Below are 18058 nucleotides of genomic sequence, written 5' to 3'. Positions count from 1 at the left end.
GACTGGGAGGATGGCAGGAGCCAGGCACGTTAGCTTTGGCTAGGAAAAATCCAACCTCGCTCAAGGAACAAAGCAACCCCTTCCGGAGGGTGCTGCTCGGTGGGACCCTCCTCCCACAGGGAAACCCACAGCATGGATCCCTGAAGACAAAGCTGCCTCTGTGTCTGTGCACACACCTCCCTCCCCACCCCTGGCTCACATCCCATCTGTCTGTGTCTATTAAACAGCTAAACATCTGAGAAGATTAGCGTGATTAAGTGATTAAAATCCAATTAAGATAATCCTTGACAGCAGACATCTTCTCGGGGAAGCTGTGGTCTGTAGCTCGCAGGTCGTGAATTTTGTGTTTTCCCATGTGCGATGGGTGGTGTATCTGGGGAAAGAGAAATTCCTGGGCCTTTTTGGAAGGACTGCTTACAGATACTATGAGGGTACTGCTAAAAGCAGCATCTCTTTGATGATAATTGGTGATTTGACTCTTCTAGGCTCAGCGCCGTGGACATCGCGTCGTTGCTGGGAAACGTGGAAGAAATCTCTGCATTTCAGCAAACGCTGAACCAAGCCTTGGAAGAAGTTGCAAAGTAAGCTCGTGCCGTAGCACTGAGGGTGTTAAACCGTTAAACTGCAGCTAAAAATAATCGAGAGACCCATTCATTAATGTTCCTCCTGGCTGCTCTCTTCGACTTGTTAAATATAGAAGAAAATAACAGGATTGAAGAAAGGCAGCAGGTAGTACTTTGTCGGGAGGGAAGGTAGAAGAAATTCTGACATTTCTACTGTTAAGGCATCTGCTGAATGGAAGCGTCACTAGACCTGACACGGAGGTGTCACTAGACCAAAGATGCAGACATGTGTAGGGTGGGAGATCTGGTGGGCGTGAAGACGGGGATTGCCAGGAAGCAAAGAGCAAATTATTAGAGGTGATGGTTTCCCTGGGGGAGGTCCTCGAGGAGGACACGTTCAGCCTTAGGCCAGCCTCTCCTTTGGAAGGGATGAAAAGAGGTGGGGAAGAGACTGAATATTGGAAATATATTCAGGCTGTGGCTTCCGTGTCTCTCTCCACCTCCTCTCTCATATTCATGGGCAGCCCAGACGGTGGGACCACCCCTGCGTTGCACCCAGCGCTTCCCACAGCATCCCAGCTGTGGGTCTGCTGTGGGACAGGACATGCTGGGCACACCCTGTCTGTCCCAGGCCGATAACGGGTTGTGATGCTCACTGTCTGCACCGCAGAAACCCAGTCCCAGAACAGGACCTCCTTCCTCCTCCTCCTCCTCCTCCCCAAGCGGCAGGTGTGGGTGTTTTGCTTGGGTGACCTGGGAATGTCCCTGTGCAGCGGGTGGTTCCTGGGCACGTACCTGAGGGTACCGTAGCTGCAGGGTGCGGATCAGGAGGCTGAACATTGTGGCTGGTGTGTTGGCGTCCGTAGGCTCCCCGAGAACCAGCAGCGCGTGGGAGGCTGTTTCATGAACCTGATGCCCCAGTTCCGCTCCCTGTACCTGACGTACTGTGCTAACCACCCCTCCGCAGTCAACGTCCTCACGCAGCACAGGTGAGTGACAGAGGAGGAGGTCCAGACTGAAACCCCTCCTTCAAAAAGTTGCTTTGATTATTAGTGCTTGGCTTGGCATGGCTTTTTGACCTGGACTTTTGACAACAGGGCAAGTGGGATAACGTGCACTTGGGCCACAACAACCCCATGCATCGCTACAGGCTTGGGGAAGTGTGGCTGGAGAGCTGCCTGGCAGAAAAGGACCTGGGGGTTCTAATTGACAAGTGGCTGAACATGAGCCAGCAGTGTGCCAAGGTGGCCAAGAAAGCCGATGGTATCCTGGCTTGTACTAGAAATAGTGTGACCAGCAGAAGGAGGGAGGTGACTGTCCCCCTGTACTCAGCACCGGTGAGGCCACACCTTGAGTATTGTGTCCAGTTCTGGGCACCTCAATACGAGAGAGATATCGAGGTGCTGGAGCGAGTGCAGAGGAGGGCAACGAACCTCGTGAAGGGCCTGGGGAATAAATCTTATGAGGAGCGATTGAAGGAGCTGGGACTGTTTAGTTTGAAGAAGAGGAGGCTGAGGGGAGACCTCATCACTCTCTACAACTACTGGAAAGGACATTGTAGAGAGGTTGGTGCTGGTCTCTTCTCACAGGTAGTTAGCAATAGAACAAGAGGGAATGGCTTTAAGCTGCAGCAGGGTAGGTTTAGGCTGGACATTAGGAAAAAATTTTTCACAGAAAGAGTGGTCAGACACTGGAATAGGCTGCCCGGGGAGGTGGTGGAGTCACCACCCCCAAATGTGTTTAAGAATCATTTAGATGTGGTGTTGGGGGATATGGTGTAAGGGAGAACTTTGTAGAGTGGAGTTGATGGTTGGACTCGATGATCCCAAGGGTCTTTTCCAGCCTGAATGATTCTATCATTCTATGGGATCCTGCTGCTGGGAAAACTGCTGGGGCTTTGGGCTCTTCAATGTAGCCTCAGCTCCAGCATGGAGACAAAACTTGTGCTGCTTGTCTTCGGAGTGGTCTCACAGGTCCTGTCCCAGGTTGATGGTTGGACTGGATGATCTGAAAGCTCCCTTCCAACCTAGGCGATTCTATGATTCTATGACTCTCTTACCTTGGGTAAAACAGAGGTGACTTCAGCCCTTGCAGTAGCATCTCCTGTGACTGTTACTTGCTAAAGGACCCAGAAGCCGTGTCAGGCCCACTGCTGCAGTGCTTGCACGCTGGCAGAAGGGACAATGTTCCCCTGTGGCACTACGGTGCGGGGCACCTTGTTGCAAAAGTAGGGTGGTCATCAAGTCACCCGGAATTACCCACTTTAACAGTTGAGCTGCTGTTCAAGCAAATGGTTGATTTGCAGGGTCGTTGGTGGATCGCAGTAATAACAGCTTCCTTCAACATGTCCCACTTGAGCAGACACTTGAATTCATATAATGTCATGCTAAAGAGCCTGCCAAGCCAAAAGGCTACAGCTGTGTCATCCCTAATGCAGCTTAGCTGTCCTCCCTGCAGCGATGGGAAAGCAGGACCCCGGCCACACCGTTTAGGTCTTCCCATTCTGTACTGGGAACTCGCAATATATTTACTTACCTGCTGAAATCCAGCTTTAATTCAGCCTAATGAAAAGCCCGACTCCTGTAAATGACTCATTCATGTGCTTCCTCCGTCTGACCCCTTTTCTTAAATCAGTCAAACAACCAGCTTTGGCAGATGTGCTGACAGGCACGAGCCATGTTTTCCAGAGCGATGTATGAGCTTGCAACGGCGTCACGGCTCCCAGCAGGGTCCCTCCACCACGGCACAAGCCTCTGAAGCCCCCCTGGTGTCCACCAGACGCCTCTCCCTGCGCCACCTCGCCGTGCTGGGGCACCGGTGTACCCCAGAGGCTGTGCACACTGACACCCGCCACCGTGCAGCATCCTCCCCGGGGACCGGGGTCGAGCCTGGCTGGAGGCTGGCAGCTCCCTGCCCACGCTGCCGGCTTTGCGGTGGGGGGTGCTCAGAGGGGTAGCTGGACCGCCTTTAGAAAGGCACAGCTCGGAGCAGAGCCCCGGCCATCAGGAGAGCGTGGGAGGCAGCAAAACACAGCCCTCGGCGGTGGCGAGCCCTCCTCCTTCTTCTTGTTGTTGTTGTCTCTATTTATAGCGATGAGCTGGAGAAGTTCATGGAGAGCCAGGGTGCGGCCAACCCCGGCATTCTCATCTTAACCACGAGCCTCAGCAAACCCTTCCTGAGGCTGGATAAATACGTGACGCTGCTGCAGGAGCTGGAGCGGCACATGGAGGTAGGTGGGACGTGGGGCTGCCAGGCAGGCCGTCTGCCCCTCCATGCTGCCAGAGCTGCCCCCCAGCTCCCTGAGTTGCAAAAGGAACCTCTGCCCCTTGGTATTTGAGCACCACCTTGCTAAGAGCGCTTTTATCACCCCTCCAAGGAGGTGTCCTACCTCTGTGGGACATTATCTACCTTTCAGGTTAAAAGTGGGGAAGCGGTGGAGTCGGGGATGCTGTGGGAAGGCGTTGCCTGCCCTTCACCCCAGCCCTTCCTCAAGTCAAAGCGCAGTTCAGGGTCAGGCTACAGCTGGTATTCATTTGCACAGCAGGCAGTAAATCAGTGTTTTTATCATCGTTTTATGAGATTCCTATCCCCGGCTGCTCGCTCCTGCAGCTCGCAGGCATGTCCCCACCCCAGGCAGGGGTGACATCGATGTGGCAGCAGACACGGGGGCGGAGGAGCCGGTGCCTGGGAGCAGGGAGAGCAGCAAAGGGGGACGCAGGCTTCCTCGGCGGGCGGCAGATCTGCTTTAGGACATTTCCCCCCCCACTCCAGGGACTCTAGAGCTCTCTGCCGCTGGAGCTCTGCTGCTCGCCCGCTGGCACGCTCCAGCCGCAGGGATGCAAACCTCAGGGGTGGTACCAGGAACTGAAGAAAACAGGAGCAACAGTCTATTTTTAACTGGGTTTGCTTTTTCCCCCCCTCTTCCAGTATTAATTACCAGTTAATTACTCAGCCCGCTTAGGCATGATCATCCAAATCTGCATCCCAGCCAGAGGATTAAAACCTCTGTGCTTGAGCTGGGGATTTTTCTGCCTAGGAGAGGGTGTAAGAGACTGTACTACAGACACCGTGGTGTCTGGAGGGACACGACAGACCTGTCCTGTCCTGCTCTCGCCTGGCTGGGCTGGGCTGGGCTGCAGGGACTGGGCTGGGCTTGGCCGGAGCTGCCGTGCCTGTAGAGAGACAGCGTAGGTCCCCCAGCAGGATGCTGTATGGGGGTTGGTGGTGGCTCTGGGGACACACACGTTGCCTGTTTCTCTTAGCCGAGTGTGGGGGTTTTGTTGCATGAACCAGTAGGGTTGCGGCTTAAGCTGCGATGCCGTGGGAAGAGTATGGGTGCGCGCAATATAGCTGTGTGGAATATAGATGTATGCGGTGTGCAGGTATAGCATCGCATTCCCTGCGCTGCTGCAGGTCTCTCCAGGGCAGCCCTCCTCCCAGATTCAGATGTGAGCGATCCCAGGCAGCCTCTGGCAGCTCCATCCCAACCTAGACACCTTAGGATTTGCTTGGCATGAGGTCTGGATGGTGAAGGTCTTACGTAGGGCCTTAGATGCCCAGGAGAAGGTGCTGGGAGAGCGCTAGCATGCAGCTGCAGTTGGAGGTAAGGGGCAGCATCCTGCTTCCCCCTCGCTGGCCCCGGAGCTCTCTGCTCAGACCCGCTCTTCCCTTAAACCTGGAGGTGAAGCTCCCATTGATCCTCATGGAAGTGGCACCCTCCGTGTGGCAACGGCTGGAATACCTTGCGTGCCGATGGAAGTTGCCTTCCTGAAGGTGAAACCAGAAATCCACCCTGTGCCTCTGCCTGTTTTGGATCGATTTTCTTTGTGAGCCGAGGTTGTTGGAAGTAAAATCCTACCTGCTCCTGCTCTGGCCCACTTTAACACTCCTTAAATCGGCATCAATGGTTTTGCGTAGCTGCTTGAAACCACATCACCTTGAACTGGGTGGTGGGGAAGGTCCCTGGGGGGGCTTTGTCCCCCTCCTGCAGCCCTGGGTGCCGTGCTGGGGCAGTGGGCGCTGCTGCTGGTTCCCTGAGGGATTTTTCTCTCCCTTCACTAGGAGGCGCATGCGGATCACGAAGAGGTTCTGAAAGCCGTCACATCCTTCAAGTCCCTTGTGGTAGGTGGCGATTCTTAAAATAGAGCGTTCGCTCCATTTCAGGGCTGCGTTTCGCGAAGAGTGAGTCAAGCCTGACATTTGGCTCCTCATTAGCAAAAAAAAAAAAAAAGGTCTTTTGGAATGGAAAAGATGGGTTATAAAGAATCTTAAATTTCAAGTTTCAAGCCTAGAGCTGCCCCTCTGGCTGCGTGTTTCAGCAATTCGTGCCAGCTCCGTGGTCCCGGGCAGCAGAGACAGAGCATCTCTGACTTTCTCCTCTGCTGCAGAAAGCCGCGTGTGGGTGGTGCTGGTGGTGGGGTCCCTTTCATCTCCTTTTGCCTCCGTACCCTAGTCGTTTGCCACCTGAAACTAGACGGCCCCTTGCTCACGGAGATGAGCCGTGAAAGGTTAACGCGGGTGTCTGACTCAACAGGAAGGTTCCCTCCGAGCCCATTGAGCGACCCTTGGTTTGGTTGAGGTTTGCTCCACGGGCATCGGGAGGCTTTGACCGTATTACAGATAATTTGTGGCTCCGGGTGCCGTGGCCGTTGGTGGGGAAGAGAGCAAGTGGCAGCAAAGGGATGAATCAGGGATGATAAACCTATTTCTGTGAGCTGTGTCACCTAACACCCCTCAAAGTCCCGCTGCATCGAGATGAAAAAGAGGGGGAAAAGCCATCTGCGTGCACAAAGGTTTTACCTGGCAGAGCTTTTTTTGGTTATTAAAAAAGCGATAGTCTCTCTCGCTTTGTAGCCACTGAATACCTTTCACTACAACCACTCCAGATGTGGTCCAACTTCCTTCCTTAGTACAGCAGACGTGAGTTTTTGGTGCTTTGCAGTGCAGATAAAAGATGGGGAGGAGAAAGTTCATAGAAAACAGGAAAGGGCGATCATGTTACATTTACTTAGAAACTCAGCTCCCTTTCCATCTATTCTAGTAGATAATAGGGGAATAATTCGGTTAAATTACCCGGTGTCATTAATCTTTAGGAATGCTCGTAAGTGATGGACAGGTTTACTTGAAATGTGTGCTTGGGTGCTGAGTAGTTTAATGTAATTATGATACGACTCGAGAGGTTCAGTGTGGATTTGAGGTTAGACGGGCAGAGATGCCCCTCGCGACAGATGCGTGGTTCCATGGTAGGACCAGGGGGGGACCGCAGAGCCGCTGTGATTTGCCATAGTGCCTCTGCACACACTGGGGTGGATTGCTGTGGATTTTCTATGGATTCGTATCCAGGGAACATGGGATTCGGACACTTGGGGAGCCATCAAAGCACACAACAGTTGCAAAACCAGAGGAAGCCCTGGAAGTTTGGTTCAAATTTGTGTGTTTTCAGACTAGACCCCGTGCAGCCTCTCTCTTTGAAGATCTGGATAGTCAAAGTGTTTGCAGGACAGGAGGAAAATCTCTGTCAGAAACAGGGGTTTGGAAAAAAACCCAAGCAGCGGGTGAAAACTGAGCCCGGGTTTATCTTTGCAGCAGTTTTCCCTGTTGGTAGAAGGGTCAATTAAAGCAAGTCTTGTTTGGATCTGCAGGGCTGTCTTTGTCCAGTAGGTGTTGTCCTCTGCTTGGTGAAAGCTGCTGTAGGACTGGATGCTCCTTGGAGCTCTACCAGTCCCCAGCTGCCGAGCATCGGCGCAGTTTTTTAGTTATGGCACCTTCAAAAGCTTCTTTTTGTGCTCCTCTGCTGCACCGCTGAAATATCGCGCCACGTCCTGCTTTTGGGTTTGCAGATTTGGGTTAGAAGATATCCACCCATCTGATTCATGGGGGCTTTGCGTTGCTGCAAGTATAACTCTCTCTGCTATTTGGCCCAAAACTCAACGGGCAAAATCTCTCTAAGCAGCAGCAAAATTAGAGATGTTTAACTCTGCAGCTGTCTTGGTTTGGAAAATGTGACCCTATACTCCCCGAGGTAGGACTGGTTTGGAAAGAAAACCTTGCTCAGTGCAGTTTGTAATTTCTTTGACATTTTAATGTATTCATTACTTCATAAATTGCTAGGGTATGATTTTTTTTTCAAACAAGCTTTGTGTAATAGAGCCAAAGCAGGCTTTCCTGACCCCTTGATGTGACCAGCCCTGAGCCCGTGGGGCTGTTGGGAGCATTGCGGGTGAAACCGTCTTCGTTGGGATGGTTTGGGTTTGTGCCTGCCCTTTGGCTAATGAAGCGCCCCGCTGTGATTCCCAGTCGCAATGCCAAGAGCTGAGGAAGAGGAAACAACTGGAACTGCAGATCCTTTCGGAATCCATCCAGCGCTGGGAAGGAGAGGACATAAAAACGATGGGAAACATCATCTACATGTCCCAGGTTATGGTACAGTGTGGGGGAAGTGAGGTGAGTGCAGTGATCCTTCTCCTGGCTAAAGACATGTTGTCCAAATACCCCCTTGCTCATGGGGTCAGTGATGGAAGGTGGCACCTACTCTCGCTCCAGGCCAGCAAAGTTCTGACAAATGGGGCCTACTGGAAGGATGGGGAGGGACTTTTTACAAGGGCATGTAGTGATAGGATGAGGGGTGACGGCTTCAGGCTGGAAGAGGGGAGATTTAGGTGAGATATTAGGAAGAAATTCTTTGCTGTGAGGGTGGTGAGCCCCTGGCCCAGGTTGCCCAGAGAAGCTGTGGCTGCCCCATCCCTGGAGGGGTTCAAGGCCAGGCTGGACGGGGCTTGGAGCAACCTGGTGTGGTGGGAGGTGTCCCTGCCCAGGGCAGGGGGTGGCACTGGGTGGGCTTTAAGGTCCCTCCCAACCCAAACCAATCTATGATTCTATGAAATAATGCTGATAAATACTTTTACCTGGAGAGGAGCTGTGCAAAGGGATTGTGCACGTCTTTGGAGTCAGGCCCCCCAGGGGCTTAGCTTCAGCCCTTTGGTGACACATTTTTCAAGCAAAAGAAGTATCTCGGTGTCATATAGCACATTAATTTCCCTCTTTTCCCCCTGTGACTTACTCTGAGAAATGAGAGTGACCTGAAAGTGTGCATTAGCGTAACCATTCTGCCACATCCTGTGCACAGCGCGGTGGCTGCTGTGATGTCCCGCTCCAGAGCCGACTGCGCTTTGGAAATAACTGGAGGGATTCCTGTGCCACTGGTCCTAAAGCATCGCACCAGTGCTTGCTACAGACCTTCACCCAAGGTGTTAAAGCCATGGTTGGTGTTTGCTGTGTGGGAAAGTGCCTGCTGTAGCAACTTTTCCATGGGAAGGGAAGACAAAGCCCTGTAGAGTCTCATCCCCAATTCTTTGGGTGCTGAACTGCTGGGGAACATAAGGTCTTAGTCTTTGGAGGCACTCAAATCTTTGGAAGAGGACGTCAGTCATATCGTCAGGATTAGCAGGATGCAGACAAAACACATGCAGGAAAAGCTTGTACAGAAATGAGCTGCTGAAAATGGAAAAAGCCAAAATAATTGGCTTGGGGGTGGTCTCTGGAAGGCTGCGACTCCAGCTGAAACAGGTTCAGTTTGCTGGAGGAAAGTACTTGTGATGCATTCCAAAGTGGCCTGAGCTAAATTCTCATCCCCGCAGGAGAAAGAAGAGCGATATTTCTTGTTGTTTTCGAACGTTTTGCTGATGCTGTCTGCAAGCCCACGGATGAGTGGGTTCATCTATCAGGTAGGCATGCTCAAATTGAAGTTGCAAGGCGTTAGGTGTGAAAAAGGAAATCAGATAGCTCTTATCAAATTCAGAGCCTCTGCTTCCTTAAACCTCTCTGTTGTGATGCAAATGCCCCAGGGCTTGGTTTTACCATGCAGTGCCAGGACACTTAGTGCCTTTGTCCTGCCAGCTGGTTAAACAGCATTTGGTAAGTGTGAATGCAGTGAAATTAGAAAAAAAACCCAACCCTCGGAGCACAGTTGTCATACGTGTTCTCAAGAACCTTGTGTGTGTGTGTGTAAGGTGTCCTGACCCAGCTGTAGGGTTTTGCCCCACGTGACCAGCCAGCCGGCTCTTGGGCTTGGGCCATCTCTGGAAAATACTTCACCACTGCAAAGAGCCCCAAATTCCCACTCCGTGACGCCCCCCCCAAAACACTGCATTTCTTGTGTTTTGCCGTTTGAAAGGCTGCAATCAGGCTGGTGGGAGCTTGGCTTTTCTCCAGTTGCCTGAAACCATCCATCCCCTCCAGGAAAAGGATGCTCTCCTCTTGTGTCATTTGTCCTATGCAAGGGTGATGAAGGACACAAGGGTGATGAGGGACAGGAAAGATTCGGGAAGGATTTTGGCTGGTTTTTTTTTTAGACTTAAGGTGAGCAGGCGGTTCATCATGCAAAACAGAGGGACAGGGAAGGCTGTCAGAAAAACCAGGGGAAGTTCATCCTCCTGAGTTGGTTGTAACAAGGGTTTGCACCTAGTGAAGGGAAAGGGCGGCGGATGAGCCAGGGATGACTCAGTCATCATGGGAGCCTCTTCTCTGAGGCTTGACCTAGTTGTGCAGGGAAATCTAGATCCATACATTAAAGGAGACTCTTCCCACAGCCTGAAGCCTTCGCAAATTAGTTTTTAATGAGAATTCCCAAAGAGAATGGGATCAGCAGAAACAAGCAGAACAACGCCTGCCTGGAAGTGGGTGCAGACACTGACGACTCCTCAATTTTCCTAGGGAAAGCTGCCTTTGACGGGAATGACGCTGACAAAGCTGGAGGATGCCGAAGGGAACGAGCACGTGTTTGAAATTGCAGGTCAGTGTGGCCCCTGCCTGGGGACATCCTCCCAGTCTGAACAGCAGCTGCCACTGGATATGCTGGTCCTCCTCCCTCCACCCACTGCTCCACACTCTTCTTTTTGCTGTTTTACCATGCATGGTGGGAGTTGCTGAGCATCTCCCTCTGGGTTGAGGCAACCACCTCCCAGTGCCCGTCAGCTCTGTCTCTGGCCTGCTTTCAGAGACCGTAATGTTTGACAAGGGACAAATCTCCTGCCAGGGCTGGTTGTGGCTCCAGTAGCACTGCTGTGTGCCATGCATTCCCTGTCTGCGCCTGGGGTCCATCCCGTGCAGCTGTGAGCACCTTGTTTATTGACAGATTAATGGCTCTGGTCATCAGATAGCTTTCCTAATGTTCCTCACAATTTTGCCCTTCGATTTCTCTCATTGCTTGTTGCTATACACAGTTGTCATGCACAGTGACTTGGCTGCAGCGCAGCTATTTGCGCTGGTAGCATTTGGTGTCGGGGTCCTATCCATCATGGAAATGTTGCATTTGCTTCCTTTTAACATTAAATAATTCCTCACACATTCAGCTTGCCAGTTCCCTTGGCTTTTTTGTGCTGCTCCCACACTGGCAGGAACGGGCAGTCACGTAGAATCACATCTTGGCCATGGCCTTTTGCAGCCACTGGACTTTTCAAATTGAGGAGCCACTTGCCGCTGTGCCGAGTTGAGCTTCACCCTGTGTTTCCTCCTGGCTCTCTGCCAGCTTGCTAAAGATGGTTGTTTAACCCTCTGCCGCAGGGAACATGACAGAGCGGATCACTGTCTCCTGCAGCACCAGCCAGGACTTGCAGGAATGGCTGGACCACTTGCAAAGGCTGACCAAAGGGACCTGCAACACCGTACCCAAGACGCAGTCCTGGAGCGCTCACTCGGTAAATCTCCCCCGCCCCGGCCCCTCTGCTGCCTGGGGTTCCTCCGCCCTGTCCCATCTCGCTTTTTTTGGCAATGCACCTCGATATTGAGGTAACGTGCAGAGCTGTATAAGACACAATCTGCAGTTTTGCTTGTAACCTTGGCATGCTTATGCCATTTTACAGGTATCCTGCCCTATTTTTGCTGCATCGTAGATGTCTCGAAGGGGTTGACAGTGAACCCATGTCCATCGCCCTCTGCTACTCTACGTTGTTTGGTAGCTCACAGTCTCCATTTGCTTCCCCTCTATTTTCTCAGGCATTTAGTTCAGCCGGACAGATCCGGGGCCCTCTGGAACCTCCGAAAATCCTCAAGCCCTGGAGCTTGAGCTGCCTCCGTCCTGCTCCTCCGCTCAGACCCTCGGCTGCGCTGAGTTACAAAGAGGTAATTGTCCCACTTGCCCGCAGAGCACCGGGGTTCCACGGCAATCTCTGGTGCTTGTCTCCACATTTCTTATCCCACAGCGAGGGCACAGAAGTTTAGGTTAACGGGGAGGTGGAGAGAAATGGCTCGGCAAAGTTTTGTCCCAGTCCTGGCGATGGATGCTTGTCGCCGCGGCTGGCAGGGGAAGCAGGAGCACGTGTGTTTGCAGGCTCAGCCCCGTTCCCCGTGTTTGCTCTGGGCTGTTGGATGTCACCGGTCCCACAGCAGCCTGTCCCCGCAGCCTTGCATGTCCCATCAAGCGCTCTCCTTCAGCAGTGCCGTGGTGGAGCTGCCTCCCCACCTCCTCCTCCTCCTCCTGCCTTGGTCTGAGCCATGGGTGGGAGTTGGGACGTGCTCCAGCTCCAGCATCCCCCGAGCTGCAGGATGGAGCAGCAACGCTGCACCAAGAGGAAGCGGAAAAAGGCCTGTTGGTGTTTCTTGTGTCTTCCGCCCCGTGTTTCGGTGGCTGGAGCAGGGCTCCCTGCGGCAGCCGTGGGACTTGACCCTCCTCCACCACCCACCCCGGTGTTTTACACACCCAGACCCTGCCGGGAGGCGGCACCCGAGGGATCGCTTCCCCCGCAGAAACCCCGAGCCTGGGAGGGAGGGGGCGGCGTGGGGAAACCCAAAATACAACCCAGCTCCGATTCTCACCCCCTGCTGTAACTGCAGTGCTCTCCTTCCCTACCTCACATTAAACTTTTGGGATTACTCACCAGTACCTTGGGTAACGTTCCTCTTACTGAATGAGCACTCCGGTTCTGAGTCAGACGCCTTTCTTGGTACAGCAGCCCTGGGAGCGTCACTGCCCGGGCTCCCAGTGGGGATGGGGACGGGGAGGGAGGCTCAGACCCCCTCAGCCCCCCCAGCCCTCAGGGATGGAGAGCCCAGCAGCCGGGGGGGCTGGGGGTCCGCTGCTCCAGGCAGAGATTTTGGGTAGCCTCATGGCATTTTGCAACATTCATTTCTTAAAATTTGTTAAACGGCGCATTCCAGTTTGGGAATGAAGTTGTTCAAAAATCAGCCAAGCAGACTGGAAACCACCCTTAATCTTTGCATGGTTCAAGTCCCTAACGTAGACTAAACCCTTTCTTGCTTGCCTGGTGAATTAAAATATAGGAAGAGGCTTTGAATTAGAGGAGAAAATTTTTCTGCGTGAAAGTGCAGGGCTGACACTTGTTTATAAGGTAGGCCAAACCCACAGATTGAGTGATATCATTAATAACCACGGTCCTGCGCAGTTTCTCAGTTGTCCCCTGCCTGCTGCGCGGGGCAGGAGTCAAACTCGCTGTGTTGAAACCAGGCGAGAGGTTTTTGCTGCGGAGGCCGAGCAGGGGGGGAGCCCCGGGGACCCACAGCGTGGTTTTCATGGGAACTTGGCCACCTCGGTGGAAACCCAAAGGCGCAGGGGTCCGCCGGAGCTGGAGCACAGCCTGGTACGCAGTGGGTCCAGCCTGAGCCTGGGGGCAGCTCCCCGCTTGGGGAGGGACTTGTGGACGCCACCCTGCGATGACAAATGTGGAATAAGTTCAGTTGTTATCCCCAGCACAACTGCGTCCACCTCATCCCTCCCTCCGGAGTGCTCAGTCACTAAGCAGAACTCCTCTTTCACTGTATTTTTATTTTAATGTAAATTAGGGCACAAAATAAACTATGCTAACAGCTCGATTACCTTCCTTTGGTAGTAGGAAAGCTGCAAGTCACCTTCCTATGCTGAAGATATAACGAAGGGATACAAGTCTCAAAGGTTATTGGCAGGGAGTGGGGGAGTTTGATTAAAAGATTAGAGAATTTCAGACATCCAGTGTCACTTTAATTGGCTTCTAGCAGTGTAGGACGGGATGGCAGTCTTGTGCATTTCCTCGTACCTAGCTGTGCTCAGGAAACCCCAGAACCTGCGTGCGTACCGCACAGCGCTCTTGTTATTTCCATCGAAATTGGGTCATTTTTCCTGTTGTGTTTCCAGTAATCATTTGAAATGACAGAGCAGGTGCTGTGGGTAAAGCACTGTGTCCGGATTCGGGTTAGCAAACTGAAAAAGATTTACGGACGACTTCTTTTTCTTCTTCTTTTTTTTTTTTTTTTTTTAAGTGGCCTGCTTTGCATTAGGAGATGGGTTTATAACATCAGGATTCGGGATTCTGCAGGAGAGCCGTGCAGCTCCCTGTGCCGAGCATCCTAGGGATGGGGACCCGCAGGACGCGCCGGCAGAGCAGGGGGATGCCGCTGCCTCCTGTGAAGGATGGCAGGTGCCCTCTGGGAGGGTGCCCTTGGAGAAGATGGGGTTCTGGGGGATTGTCAGCAGGGTGGGCAGAGCATCCCAGAGCCGGGTCTTGTCAGAGGGCGCAGGACTGAGCGCAGGAGCAGCCCCCCAGCTGCCTCCCAGGGCTCGGATGCAGCCGGGCGCGCGGGGCGGCTGCAGCATCGCCTGGCACCAAGGGGTGCTGCCGTTTTTGAGCACCGTTCTCTTAGGCAGCCAACATCTCCAGGAAGCTGCTACTAACCAAGGAGGCATGTTCTCTATTTCGATGTGTCCGGAGCGTATTAATGCCCACTTGCCATGTATTTCACATGTAATATTTTTCAAGTTCTGCATGACACCGTGCTCCTTTGCATGTTGATAGCGCTCTAAAACCAGGTCAGAGGGTGTGCCACATTAATCGCAAAACTAACATTTATGTGTGTTTTAGAATTGTGGATTTAATGGACTTGGTCAATAAAAATCATCAGTCTCTCACACTCATCTTCTCTTTCTTTGCATATTCATTGTAGAGGATGTCTTATATCTTAAAGGTAAGGGTAGATACATCTCTTTGGCTTATTGCGGCAAAGAACGCTCGTTCCTGTTCACGCTTCTTGTGCTTGCATGACCCTAATTTTGCCTGGCTGTATCAGTAAGTTATCACGAGAGTCCGTGGTGACTGGCAAATATATTTTGAGATGACTCTCAAGAAGGATTTTAGTATTATAAACTTCCTGGCATGCCTCTTCTGCCGCTTACAATCCGTATTGCATGTAACCTACTAATACACTAATTCTCTCAAAATCAGCAAGACTTGTAACTCAGTGAAGGAGGTAAAAGCTTGTGTTTCTTACCTGTGGAGTCATAGCCAACACTAACTTTGTGTGTATTTGTTCGTTGTCTGTGTTTGTCTGTGGGGGATTTGTACTCTCAAACAAAATCATTTGGAAACAGTGTCATTTGCCAACCATTTTATATTAGAAATCAAATCGAGTCAAGGCAATAAACAACATTATAGGGTTCCCTGACAAAGACCCCGGAGCTGGTAAGCAGACTAAAAGTGCTGTGAATGTCTTTGAATTCTGTGGCTAAAGCATCTTAGCCGAGAGTTGAATCCGCTAAAGGAGCTTGTCTTGTCCCAGACCTGGAGTTACAATTCCCAGGGCTGTTCCAGGGCCACAGCTAGCCCATGGGAAAGGCAAAAAGCATCATTTCCCCCAACTTTGTCATTGTCTGCTTTGTAGTTCTCTAATGTGTTGTGTGTAACACAGGTAGCTGCGTTCAGCTGCGCTGCTCCGCTCTTCGAGCTGCCTTTGGTTCTGGTTAAACACAAGAGTCTGTTTCTCTATAGGATTCCAGCAAAAGTCCAAAAACAATGAAGAAGTTTCTTCCGAAAAGGAAAACTGAAAGAAAACCGTCTGATGAAGAGTTTGTTATTCGGAAAAGTAAGTGTTGGGGTTTTTTTTCTCTTCTTTTTGGAGGTTTGTGTGTACTCGGTGATCTCCGCGGGACGTTGAGAGCAGCCTTTCTTACGGCGCGGGATGCGCCAGGATGCTTGTGTTGTGAGCAAGCCTACACGCTGCCGAGCGCAGGAGGCTTCTGGAAGTGCCCCGCTCCTCAGCCTCTGTCACATCCCCTGCCAGTGACGACGGCCAGGAGTCCTGCCACCCTCCTTGTGATCCTCTGGTTGTGGGTGGTCTTGTTCTGGCTGCGAAGCCAAGGAGCTACTTCCAAGGGGTTAAAAGCTGCATCAAAACTGCACATCAATGGGCATCAAAATGTGTCGGAGAGCTGGGACAAACCCTTAGCTGGCTGTGCCAGCAGCTCCTGGAGCAGTTTTCGTGGGGGACCAGGGAACAAAAAAGGACCCCATCCTTGCAGGGGGTGTTCACCTGCAAAGAGGGATGTCCTGACAGCTCCCTGAAGTCCCCTTGGGACACTCCTCGGGGGTTTTACATGAAAGGCCCTGGTCACCCAGCGGTGAGCTGCTGCGGTGCACAGCCTGAGGGTCAGTCGTCTCCCTTGAGAAGACAGTGCTGAGCTAGGGCTGGACATGAAGGCTTCATGTTGCCAAGTCCCGCTCTGATGCGGCTGTGCCGGACCCCCCCCTCGCAGGGCTGCTCTGCTGCCCCGTCTCCTGGTCATCCCTACCCCCAAACTCGGGTGAGGGGGGGTTTTGCTGAGTTTTTGCTGAGTTTTTGCTGAGCTGAGCAGCGAGAAGTGCATTTTCACACCATTTCATCACGGTACTCGATGCCACGGGATGGTGCAAAGGCCAGAAAATATAAAGGACCTCAAAAAGGAATTAGGCAAAGTCCCAGAGACGGTGTCAGTCAAGGAAACAACAGGCTCTTCTCTTCGGGGACTTGGGAGCAAGATAATGCCAAAAGAACTGTGCTTTTTGTGATAGCTGTTGTCTGCGGTGTTTTACAGGTACAGCTGCGCTGGAAGAAGATGCTCAGATCCTGAAGGTGATCGAGGCATACTGTACCGGGGCAGGCTTCCAGCAAGCTCTCAGCTCAGGTGGGCGCACAACCAGATTTAATTTAATTCTTAAGACTCTGCCTGCAATGCTGATAACCCCTCTGGGAAAAAAAAAAAACAGCTGGTTGCATCATACAGCAACGCGACTCATGCTAGGAAACTGTGCGGTGTTCAATCTTCAAGATAAGGGAGCTTCATCTGCCTAGTGGTTTAGTTGCCATTGTTTTTCTTCTAAACACAGAGGATGAAGCAGGTAGGAGGGCAGATGAGACACAGCTATTTCACCAGCGCTTGTTAGGAATTAAGCAAACCTAGTCCGTGCCTGTGGCTGTCAGCACTGAAAACCTGATGGTAATCTCGGGTTGCATATAGCTTTAGAAAGGAAGCATGAATATTATCTCTCAATCAGCTGCGTGTTTAAGAACAAGCTGCTTCATGAGAACCTATGTAACATCTTCAACTCTGGAAATATAACTATTTGTCATTGCTGGTGAGATGTCAAATTAAATCACTGAGCTATCAAATAATGGTACGTTTGAAAAAAGAGAGGCCGCGTTTCTTCTGAGAGCTCTTGACCCTAGTCGAGTGATTTCATTTATAAGTCATGATCATAGAATCATCTAATGGTTTGGGTTGGAAGGGACCTTAAAGCCCACCCAGTGCCACCCCCTGCCCTGGGCAGGGACACCTCCCACCAGACCAGGTTGCTCCAAGCCCCGTCCAGCCTGGCCTTGAACACCTCCAAGGATGGGGCAGCCACAGCTTCTCTGGGCAACCTGGGCCAGGGGCTCACCACCCTCACAGCCAAGAATTTCTTCCTGATATCCAATCTAAATCTACCCTCCTTTAGCTTGAAACCGTTACCCCGTGTCCTGTCACTACACTCCCTGATCCAAAGTCCCTCCCCATCCTTCCTGTAGGCCCCCTTCAGGGACTGGAAGGCCGCTATAAGGTCTCCCCGGAGCCTTCCCTTCTCCAGGCTAACGGAGCTTTAGTCGCAGTGAGCCCTCTTGGAAAACTTTCCACTTGCTGCTTTGGCTCCCGGTTGGTGGGACGTGGAAGCCCATGTTTAACCATGGCAGGTCGCTGGTGGCTGCTCGAGCCCCCGCGTCCCTGGCCTGCCCCAGGCTCCCGGAGGGCGGCTGGCTACCTGGTGGCATGGGCATCATGCGAGGAAGTCTCCCTCCTTCTCCCTGACGAGTAATTCTCCTACACAGGCTCCCGTAAAGACTCCATCCCCCAAGTCCTTCTTCCCGAGGAAGAGAAAATCATCGTAGAGGAAACACGAAGCAATGGCCAGACCGTCACGGAGGAGAAGTAAGCGTGGCTGCTCTCCGCTTGCACATCCCCTTATTGCTTCTTGGAAAGATGTTAAAAATGAATGCCCTCTCCTTCTGCATCCCTGCAGAGGGGCCAGGCTGATGTCACCGGCTGCTGCCTTAGGGCTGGCGAGAACCACTGGGCTATTTCGGTGGCTATTTTGTCCCTTTTTAAGAACGGATCCTCCTTCCCAGCGGCTCTGACGTGGCCATAGCCCTCTGGGAGTCTGTGTGCCGGGTCCTGAGAGTCACGGAGCTTTTCCGGATGCAGCTAATGGGGGCAGGGAGGACAG

The 18058-nt window shown here is 52.2% G+C and overlaps 1 protein-coding gene across 10 annotated transcripts in view; it reads left to right on the top strand.

Moving 5' to 3' along the window:
• The window catches only part of ARHGEF6 (Rac/Cdc42 guanine nucleotide exchange factor 6), a 44517-nt gene that overhangs the window by 21988 nt on the left and 4471 nt on the right, over positions 1 to 18058 (top strand). For 5 of the 10 annotated variants that reach the window (XM_074600368.1, XM_074600378.1, XM_074600371.1 and 2 more), the window contains 13 exons: positions 486 to 581; positions 1430 to 1552; positions 3654 to 3792; positions 5625 to 5684; positions 7860 to 8006; positions 9200 to 9286; positions 10275 to 10353; positions 11124 to 11257; positions 11556 to 11681; positions 14493 to 14513; positions 15314 to 15407; positions 16396 to 16485; positions 17664 to 17763. In XM_074600368.1, the coding sequence (XP_074456469.1) occupies positions 486 to 581; positions 1430 to 1552; positions 3654 to 3792; positions 5625 to 5684; positions 7860 to 8006; positions 9200 to 9286; positions 10275 to 10353; positions 11124 to 11257; positions 11556 to 11681; positions 14493 to 14513; positions 15314 to 15407; positions 16396 to 16485; positions 17664 to 17763 (1296 nt within the window). The remainder of the gene's footprint in view (positions 1 to 485; positions 582 to 1429; positions 1553 to 3653; positions 3793 to 5624; positions 5685 to 7859; positions 8007 to 9199; positions 9287 to 10274; positions 10354 to 11123; positions 11258 to 11555; positions 11682 to 14492; positions 14514 to 15313; positions 15408 to 16395; positions 16486 to 17663; positions 17764 to 18058) is intronic. The other 5 variants (XM_074600370.1, XM_074600374.1, XM_074600375.1 and 2 more) reach the window with 1 other exon arrangement.

The sequence above is a fragment of the Larus michahellis genome, chromosome 9, assembly GCF_964199755.1.
Source record: "Larus michahellis chromosome 9, bLarMic1.1, whole genome shotgun sequence".
Taxonomy (NCBI): domain Eukaryota; kingdom Metazoa; phylum Chordata; class Aves; order Charadriiformes; family Laridae; genus Larus; species Larus michahellis.
This window is presented reverse-complemented; position numbering and strand designations above follow the sequence as displayed.